This window comes from Watersipora subatra, chromosome 7 (assembly GCF_963576615.1).
Source record: "Watersipora subatra chromosome 7, tzWatSuba1.1, whole genome shotgun sequence".
Taxonomy (NCBI): Eukaryota; Metazoa; Bryozoa; class Gymnolaemata; order Cheilostomatida; family Watersiporidae; genus Watersipora; species Watersipora subatra.
In genome coordinates, this window is record NC_088714.1 from 35439591 (window position 1) to 35450593 (window position 11003).

Below are 11003 nucleotides of genomic sequence, written 5' to 3' on the forward strand. Positions count from 1 at the left end.
AAATAGTTATTAACAGAGACATTAACATCACTAAGAACAAAAATAAAACTGATACAAAACATGAAAGAGAGTGATATAGTCGTTGAATATGGGAGCACGAGAAAGTACTAAATTTAAACAGGCAGCCTACAGAAAAAATTAATGTGGACTAGATGGTCTACAAGGTGTGATTGTTGGTTACTCTGCTTTATTTTAATTTTATAAAAAGTGTGTAACCTTGGAAAAAATTATATGTACAGCTTCAATGTAACATTTTATTTGGCATGTCGCAGTGAAATCAAAGAGTTGTGCTATCTTAAGTGCTATCTATTGATGATAACCACCAATCATCAGAAACACGACCTTCGTTGACAACAGCGAAAGTGAACTAGCAAGTGAGTAGATTGTACATTACAAGCAAAGATATAGTTTAAATAAAAACTGTTAGTTGATAGCCCCTTTTAAGCAGTTGTTTTCGTATAATATTTTTGTATAAAATTAGATGCAGTACTCTGGGAATTGCGGATTATTTAGCTGATATAGCGCATTCGGTATGCGTCTATGAAATTTTAAGTTCGCACCAACGAATCGAGTATTATTAAAGCTGAAACTTCCACTGCACGCGCTCCCGACACATAGAAGCATAATAGCGCAAAATTTACATGCAGCCCACTAGCTTCATATCGTTGTTATTCTTGGCTGTAGATTCTCTGATAGTAATTGTTCTACGAAGACGATTATTTATTCTTAATTTATGCCAACATGTAAATAAGTATGCTGTGTTTCTTTTTAGTAATGCAAACACGCTTTTTTAAATAATAACGAAACTTTGCCTCTCAGCAACTTGCTTTATTCGATAAAATCTTGAATTCGTTTTGCAACTTTTTGCAGAATGCCGAGCTGGACGCAAATTATATTAGCCTATGTGAATGTTTTGGTAACTTTGAATGATCTATATTATAGCTGATAACTTGTTTAATTGTTTAAAATGTGCATGGCGTAAATCATTCTTTCAAGTTCAAGTTGTATTAAATTATTAATAAACTGCTGTTAAATATTTTAGCAGCGCAGTATACTATTATGTTTATGTACATTTCAATAACAGTTATCTTCTGTTGTTTCTTTATAACATACGGCGAGTAGAATAAACTGCAGAATTTGGATAGATGTCTGTACTGTGGCTTAGGTTTTTGTACCGGAAGAGCTATTCATCTGATCATTTGTGAGCCAATAACTGGCCTCAAGATGAGCCGATAATAGATTGAGTTAAATAATATTCAAACTCTGCCGGAGATGATTAGGATGAACTTGTGAAAATAACAAATTTTCGTTGAGCTGAAAAGTGCTAGTATATACTCGAAACATTTTTCAAGTTAGCCAACAACCATGCTCTAGCAAACTGATCAACAGCTCCCGATGAGCTGGTGAACAGGTTGGTGAGCAAAATAACGAAGTCAAGGCAAACAATGAAAAAAAACTGCTAGAGCTGATAAAGTCTAAACAACGCTTTCTAATTGTGGCTTGCCATTTTTTACCATGATTATTAGCTTGCTCATTAGACCTTTTTCGAAAAAAATTGATTTAATTAATCCTTATTTTGTACAAGATGTAAGCTAAGCATAATATTTTATGCAGAGCTCAGGCGTTAAATTGCAAAGTGATTAACTTGGCTGCTGTTGCATTTCAACAAGTAGCAAAACCTGTAACACTTGAATATTTTCCTGTAATGGACAAAGCCTAGCAACTCTTAACCAATGAAAACATTAGTTATTTAACTTGGTAAAATTATCCAAATAATAGCAGCTGCATTTTAGCCAACTAACAAACTTATTCATGCACCAGCTTTATCAATATAAAATGTCCAATTTCTCTCTAGCCTCTGCCTCATCTGCTTGAGGCAGATGAGGCAGAGCTAATTGGCTAACTTCAAATTCAGATTGCTGTAGTAGCACATCAGGCCACTTAGGCTTGAGGGTCTTGGCTGCAAAAAGATGCTCACCACCCAAAGGGGTACGTGCCAAACTCTCAATATGCTCCAGGCTAGCCTCTCAATATTCATAGTGCAGGGAACAAGACAAGATGTTGAAACCAATCAAACACCTGGTTTGGATTCTGTTTAGGTCAGCCGGTCAATGTTTAGCCCTGAAATTGATTCAAAAGTGGTCCATAGTCAAGACCTACCTCTCAATAATTGTTAGTAGCAGTTTACTTTTTAAGCTTGTCAGTTAAATAAGACTTTTTATCTTACCCTTAATTTTTCATAAAAAAGTTTGTTATATCTTTTTCAAAAATAGTTTCTCAGTGAATGTATGGCCTCATAAAAAATTGATATTATCATTGGGTTTCCATGTTTCAAATGGGCTTGAACAAACACGCTTGATGCCATTTTGCTTCGCTAAATTTGTTTGAAGGTGAGAGTACTTCGACATAGAAATGCTCACTGCTAATGGATCTGAATCAGTAATAATTGGTAATTTACCTCCTCTCCCCAGTGGAGGTAAAAAAAATTCAGTTTTCAACCACGCTGGTCTCTGCTATAAAAGCATTTTACTGCTACTAACTATTGTTTCTGCTTCACTTTTTTACCTTTACGTTAATATTTACATGTGAAGGATGACGAAATAATTTATCTTTAGTACATGTGAGTTTACTAAGCATGAATTGAAAAGTGACCTTGACCTGAAAGCGAGTTTAATTTAACAAGTTTTCTTTTGAGGGATACATTGCAAATCTAGTAAAGATCTATAGTACAATTCCGAATTGTTGGAAAGGTTGGATGCAAATTCGGCGACAGTAGGCAACTCCAAACTCATTCACAGCATGGAAACACAGGGTATATGCTCATTCAGTTGTCTACTAGCTGTATAGGTAGCTGATAATACAAAGAAATTGGACAGTACATAAATCTGTCAGTTCATATATTCTATATTTTAGTTAGGTTAGTGGCGCCTGAGTCCTATAACATCTCGATTGTTCTTATTGCATTTGCTTCGGTTAATACTTGTTTCTGATTATATTTTTTAATTGTATTGTAGTTATAAGGACACAGTGGTCAGCATATATATAGTCTTTTTGCAAGGCTACATATACAGGGGAAGATGACTGTGATGGTGAATGTGTGGATATCACTCCTAGTTTCTGCTTCTACTGGTATGCATTTGAAATAAAACTATCCTTGCTAGTTCTATGAAAATAACAAAAGTTATAAAGGGCATCAGTGCTTTTTATTATACTCTGATACTACTTGGTTTTAAGATACCAACACTATTCTTTACCTTTTACTTTGATATTTGTGCGTCACGCATAAGATATTACACACAAAACTTGTGATTATACAATAGTTAGAACATGCAAATCGCTAAAACCGTAATAACTATATTAGCTAGCGGTTGTTATTGATGATGATACAAGACTAAATAATCTTTTAGACTGGTAGTCACCAATTTTTCCAGTTGTGATGTTAGATCACTTTTTGTTGAAGCGTTAAAACTGTCAATGCATTTATATGTTGGATTAAATGGTGCATTAAAAACTGTTGTTCAGTGTAGCCTCACTACTACTACTACTATTGGTGTTGATAACTTAATGAACTCTGATTAAATGTATGTTCAAAACTTGCGTTGCGCATGAATACAAACTAGAATTATTCCGTGAATATCATTTTTTCCTTCGACTAGGCTGAATTTTACAACAATTCCTTGACACTGATAATTGTGTTAGAGAATGCTGCTTGTTCTTGGACTGTTACAGTATGTGAACTAACATTATTATTGATCATGAGAATTTTTTAAATAGGTCGACGTACCATTGCATGGCCATCTTGTTTATATACCAACATCTCATACAAACTTTGTAAATGAATTGAAAGTTCATTTTGGCTAACTGGGATGCAGGCAAGATTCAAATTTGTGCAAGCTTAGACAATTAATAAAAATAATGTAGAGCTAGCTGCAATCTTTAAAGTCTCTAATCAATTAAAGTCATACTTTAATAAAAACAAATCATGGATATTTAAGCTCATGAGAATTTTGAGTTTAGCTAGTATTAGCAGGTGGTACTAATAATCTCCCCACTCAGTTTTATCAATTATTGACCAAGTTTATCTACTCAACAAGTGTTCATTGAATTTTGTCTATCGTAACAAAGAGAGTTACACACAAACCTTTTTCATGTCGTTAAAATTTAATGCATTCAACAAGTTATAGCTATCAACCTGAGCACGACTGGCCTTTTTACTAGCTACTCTCCTCATGAAGACTGAAAGCTTGAGTGCTTTATTCATTTCTACACATAAAATAATTTCAATATTTTCTATTGCATTAAGCTATTAATTTAATTTTGTTAACCTTCTATATATCTAACTCAAAATATTATTATTGGTATATTCTGCAGGCTCATTTCTGTGCTCTTCACATTGCGGTCTTTGTGTCACTTGTTTGTCTGAGAGTCTATGCTTGTTGCGCAACCTGTCCCTTTCTCTGCGTTCATTCTGTCACTATACACCAGTTGTCCCTTTCTCTGCGTCCATTCTGTCACTATACACCGGTTGTCTCTTTCTCTGCGTCCATTCTGTCACTATTCACCGGTTGTCCCTTTCTCCGCATTCATTCTGTCACTATACACCGATTGTCCCTTTCTCCGTGTTCATTCTGTCACTATACACCGGTTGTCTCTTTCTCCGCGTTCATTCTGTCACTATACACCGGTTGTCCCTTTCTCCACCTTCATTCTGTCACTATACACCGGTTGTCCCTTTCTCCGCATTCATTCTGCCACTATACACCGGTTGTCCCTTTCTCCGCATTCATTCTGTCACTATACACTGGTTGTCTCTTCCCCCGCCTTTATTCTGTCACCATACACCGGTTTAGCTACTAGTTTTGAAAGTTTGGTAAAACATGTGTCTCGAATAAATGACTAGATGTGTTAAAATGCACAAATATAAGTTATGATCTGGTATACTTACGTAATAGGAAGGGGAAAAAAAAAGTGCAAGAAGTCAAGACTGAATGTGAATCTTACTGATTCTGCTAGAAAATTGAGAATTGAAGACTTTTGCCTTCATTAATTTTTGAATTGTGATGGTTTGCTTTGCTAGACTCACTAGACTTGAACTCTGGCCACATTCAATAGGACTTACTGTTTAAGTTGTGATTGTGTGCCTCACTAGACTTGAACTCTGGCCACATTCAATAGGACTTACTGTTCAAGTTGTGATTGTGTGCCTCGTTAGACTTGAACTCTGGCCACATTCAATAGGACTTACTGTTCAAGTTGTGATTGTGTGCCTCATTAGACTTGAACTCTGGCCACATTCAATAGGACTTACTGTTTAAGTTGTGATTGTGTGCCTCACTAGACTTGAACTCTGGCCACATTCAATAGAACTTACTGTTTAAGTTGTGATTGTGTGCCTCACTAGACTTGAACTCTGGCCACATTCAATAGAACTTACTGTTTAAGTTGTGATTGTGTGCCTCGTTAGACTTGAACTCCAGCCACATTCAATAGGACTTACTGTTTAAGTTGTGATTGTGCGCTTCACTAGACTTGAACTCCAGCCACATTCAATAGGACTTACTGTTTAAGTTGTGATTGTGTGCCTCACTAGACTTGAACTCTTGCCACATTCAATAGAACTTACTGTTTAAGTTGTGATTGTGTGCCTCACTAGACTTGAACTCTGGCCACATTCAATAGGACTTACTGTTCAAGTTGTGATTGTGTGCCTCATTAGACTTGAACTCTGGCCACATTCAATAGGACTTACTGTTTAAGTTGTGATTGTGTGCCTCACTAGACTTGAACTCTGGCCACATTCAATAGAACTTACTGTTTAAGTTGTGATTGTGTGCCTCGTTAGACTTGAACTCCAGCCACATTCAATAGGACTTACTGTTTAAGTTGTGATTGTGTGCCTCGTTAGACTTGAACTCCAGCCACATTCAATAGGACTTACTGTTTAAGTTGTGATTGTGTGCCTCACTAGACTTGAACTCTGGCCACATTCAATAGAACTTACTGTTTAAGTTGTGATTGTGTGCCTCGTTAGACTTGAACTCCAGCCACATTCAATAGGACTTACTGTTTAAGTTGTGATTGTGTGCCTCACTAGACTTGAACTCCAGCCACATTCAATAGGACTTACTGTTTAAGTTGTGATTGTGTGCTTCACTAGACTTGAACTCTGGCCACATTCAATAGGACTTACTGTTCTTTAGATCTTCTGTTCTGAATCTTTGGATTTGAGCAATCACTTTGGACTGTGGAAATTCTAAAATTGTAATTGGTAGATGTTTATAACTGGATGTGGCTAACTTTCAAGGTTATTTAGAAATAATTGTTGGCAGCTCTCCAAGCTTATCTAAATGTGTCTTAGGTTCATTCAATTTGTCTTGGATACTGTAATGTTATCATAAATATGATAGTATTGTATTTGTAGGGCTCGGAGCTCTGGGTGCGTGTGACATTCCTGAGAATCTCAACTTCCTCGTGTTAACTCCTCTAAATGACAGCAACGTAAGTGATTAGTTTTTATCTCTCAAGTACATTTGTGAAAATAATAAATTTATATTTTGTAGGTATATAGCACACTTTCTAATTCCCTGCTCAAAACTTTATACTGGAAACAATTACTATGCGCATATTTATTTATTTGTAATTTGTAAGTATCGACTGTAAGTATAAGTGGTTTTATTCTTAATAACACTGTAGTTGTTGGTAATGCAAATGTAGATGTTATTCTCTATGGTTTTTAAAGTGTTAGTTGTCCATTTAACGATATGCCTTAAAACTTTAATCATTAAAGTCTGATCATATATATAATCAACAGTTGTATTTCTATGCTTTTATTATAGCGCATTGTTTACATTTGATTAGGGCTGTATATTTCGCAGATCTTGCATTTCAATTTTGAAACCATTTACTGAAGCAAATTTTGAAGGCTAGTTATATTTGTTGGCAAATGCTGAGGGAATGTCATAGAATTTACCGTAAAACCTTGAATTGAACGGCACCTCTATTTGAATGCCACCTCCATTTGACCGCCACTTGAACTATATTTGATTTTTATGAACCCATCATATCAGGTGATCAGTAGAAAAGTGTCATACAACTATAATGGTGCATTCATGTCGCTTGTTCATGAATATATATTTGTAGCATTTGATAGATTATCATTATGTAACCTATAAATTTGCGGATTTATAGCATATTTTTTGATAGCATCATTGCGGTAATCTGATCTTACGATTGACCAGCACTCGTAACTCCTCTTCTATTGCACATAAAAAGCTAGTTTTGGCTGCAAATTGTACCAAACATATTAATGAGTGCAATGAGCTTTTATGCAACATTGGTAAATATTGATATAAAACAAGAATATGTCTTCAAATTGAGAATGAAATAAAAATTGATAGCTCCTACCAACTGCAAAGCAGGACACAGGCTATAATTTCATCGCAGATCAATTGCAAACAATAGATATCAACTGGTAGAGATATTTATCGGTTTCTCAATGCATATTTATTAAGAGATCTTTGACAAGTTGGAGGTAGCAGATTTATTGCACCCAAAAGGCCTAATATCGCTCCACCGGAAAAACAGGGCAAAATATAAGTGACATTCGCTTTGGCCGTAAAATGGCTAAATTTATTTTCTCAAAATTCTGACGAGGCATTTGAAAAATACAACACCAGCCTCTATTTGAACGTCACCTCCGATTGACTGCCACTATAGAGGAAGGGTTGAAAAATAGAGCGCCCTGGCGTTCAATTAGAGGTTTTACGGTATATATCAATTTGCAAAAGTGCATGAATAATACGATTGCCACATTTTTTATCATTGTTGGAGCTGCGCTCTCAGTCAGTCACTAATAAATTCTATGTTTTCGTATTGTTATTCGCTACCCCCTTTTCTTATCAGACTAGTCATACCTTGAAATACGAGCTTAATAATGCCTTCTGGAACTGAGCCCGTGTTTCAATGTGATTGTATCTCAATTCAGTATTTCCTATATAAAATAACTAAACACTAATTAATCCACACCCTTTCATTCCATTTCATTATTTCCATTTCATTCAAATAGTATATTACAATGGAGAAACATGTTTTTAATTGTAATTCAGTACCTATGCTCAGCGAGTAACAAATACCTATTTAGTTGTTTTGATCTGCGATAAAATGCGTAACATTACTACGGTATGTACAGTACTATATGGAGTTGGCACGTTCGAGACAGACATAGTGGCTAATGGCGGTGTGAAAGAGACTTGACAGTAACACGTTTGATATGCTAGACCTTTGTGGCACTACGTAACATAAACTTTGAATTTAACTTAAATGAACTTAGCTTACTAAACAAACACTTGAAGCTAAGTTTTAATCTCATACTAAACTTAACTTTAATTTTGTCTTCGTTTTGATTTTTTATTATGTTTCCCGCATGGCGCTTTTTGCTCCGCGTTCACTATAACTTTTAGCTGACCTTTTTAAAACTTTTTTTGTAAAACTGATTCGACAAAAAAGATCAAGTAATGCTGTTCTCGATAACAGTCTCTGGCCATTTAGCGGCCATCAAGGACCAGCTCGTGTCTTAAAGGTTTCTCGTATGTCAAGGCAGAAGCTTGGTCAAAAGTTTGCTCATATCTCTATTTTTTCATATGTTGGGGCTCTTGTATGTTCAGGAATGACTGTATTTATTATTTGACAACTTAATGGAATTTTAATAATTTTCAGATACGCAGAGTATCATGCCGAGATTCTACTTTGAAGTTGTTACCTCTATGGAATTCTTACAACGTTCATTGTGAGGATGGTGTATGGGTAAAAAGGTAAGGTAACTACTACCTGTAAATCTGGAATACAGCTACATTAATAGAATTAATTATGGAGCAATTATTAATATCTAGTCACTCCCAAGGGACTTCCATAAATTTGCTAGGCATTGATTATAGTGTCTGTATGTTGATTAATAAACCTCAACTGCTTTACACAAGAGATTTATACCTAGCTGACAAATAAGTAGAATTATTAACCTAAAACAGTAGTATGATTGTTTTAACACTAGGTATAGCGTGTTGCTATTTGTTCAACATGAAGATTATGTTAACACTAGGTCTAGCATGTTGGTATTTGTTCAGCATGATGATTGTGTTAACACTAGGTCTAGCATGTTGGTATTTGTTCAGCATGATGATTATGTTAACACTAGGTCTAGCATGTTGGTATCTGTTCATCATGAAGATTGTGTTAACACTAGGTCTAGCATGTTGGTATTTGTTCAGCGTGATGATTATGTTAACACTAGGTCTAGCATGTTGGTATTTGTTCATCATGATGATTATGTTAACACTAGGTCTAGCATGTTGGTATCTGTTCAGCATGCTTTTGTATCGGTTTTCTTTCATTTGCGAATTTTTATATGAATGAGCACAGATTTTTTGTTTAAAGTTTCTTGAAGTGATAAGCTTGCCATAGCGATAATTCTTGCTGGAACAATTAAAATAAAATAATCGTTAAAGTAGTCATGACTGTCTGACTTCATTAGACATATGGCCAACGTGGGCACCATTTAAAACATAACATAAAAAACTATAATATGTACGTTGAAAGTTTTGTGAAGTTAATATGAGTGCATGTGATCAGCCTGTTTAGCCACTACAGCATTGAAATGGTGCCTCTTGCCAAACGTCTTAAGAATACAAATAGCCAACACTGCTCCAGGTGTTCACTTCTATCAAATGATTACCTTCTCATGAATTTTGACCCATTGTAAAAACCTATACATAAAATAATATGAACTTTGAAATAGTATATAACCTTGGAACAGAATTATACATGTCTGTAACTAGTTTTTATCAGGATTAAATAACCTAGTTGTTTGGATAGTACTTGAAAATATCTTAGCTGTTCCTAATCCCCGTCTTTCTTTAAAGGTTGACTTGCAACAAAATTCACCTTACAGTTATTTGATATCAAAAGATTCACCATGTCTTACTCTGTTGTGTTGTAGGTGCAAAATATGTGGGAATGTGATTACAAGCTCTTAAAAGCTCAAAAACGAACAGTTAATCGCAGCCACACGAGACCCCCGTAGTTTGGATTCTCTTTCCAAAATGGCTCAAATATGGTGTAGTTGTGGTAGATGGTTTCTGTTTACACTTTCATGCAACCTTATTCGTAGAAATGTTTTCACAAATATATTTTAGCATTCAATAAAACCATGTCTATTGTTCTTACGCGTCTGTTTTATCGTCATTGTAATGCTGTCACTTATAGCAGTGATATCTTATAACTTACCGTAAAAATTCATTTAATTTTTCAACCTTACCTCGAAGGAGTACATATCATTGTCTGATAATCATGACGAGCCTGTTGGTCACCTGTGATAATCGAAAAGTGCTGCAAAAATTATTTTCGAAGTATTGGGTCAAATGATCAGATTACGACTTGACGATTAGTTCAAGCCGAAACAAAACTGTGAAGTAGCGAGCATCTATATTTAATACGGGGTCTTCGGTAAAACCTGAAGTGTTGGTCATAAACTAGTGCTACAATAAGTTTATATTGAGCTTTTTATTGGCCTTTCAACTCACGTGAGAACATCACGTGACAAAACAATAACCAAACTGTCATGGCTGCGTCAGAGAAATAAACGTATTCCAATCTACGGCGGCTTTTAGTTTTTGAGCTTTTAAGAGCTTGTAATCACATTTCCACATATTTGGCACCTACAGCAGAGTAAGACATGGTGAATCTTTTGATACCAAATAACTGAAATGTGAATTTGGTTGCAAGTCAACCTTTAGGCATGGGATGACATCCTTGTTTATTAATTGAATAAAAACGCTGATATGGCTACAGTAGTCGCTGATATGGCTACAGTAGTCGCTGATATGGTTACAGTAGTCGCTGATATGACTACAGTAGTCGCTGCTATGGTTACAGTAGTCATTGATATGGCTACAGTAGTTGCTGATATGGCTATATAGTAGTCACTGATATGACTATGAAGTAGTCACTGT

The 11003-nt window shown here is 35.3% G+C and overlaps 1 protein-coding gene across 1 annotated transcript in view; it reads left to right on the plus strand.

The window, feature by feature from the left end:
• The first annotated feature begins 644 nt into the window (after window positions 1–644).
• LOC137400031 (uncharacterized) overlaps window positions 645–11003 on the plus strand; it is a 68913-nt gene continuing 58554 nt past the window's right edge. The window contains exons 1-4 of the mRNA XM_068086338.1: window positions 645–743; window positions 3015–3129; window positions 6422–6498; window positions 8716–8810. Of these exons, the coding sequence (XP_067942439.1) occupies window positions 3078–3129; window positions 6422–6498; window positions 8716–8810 (224 nt within the window). The 5' untranslated portion in view covers window positions 645–743; window positions 3015–3077. The remainder of the gene's footprint in view (window positions 744–3014; window positions 3130–6421; window positions 6499–8715; window positions 8811–11003) is intronic.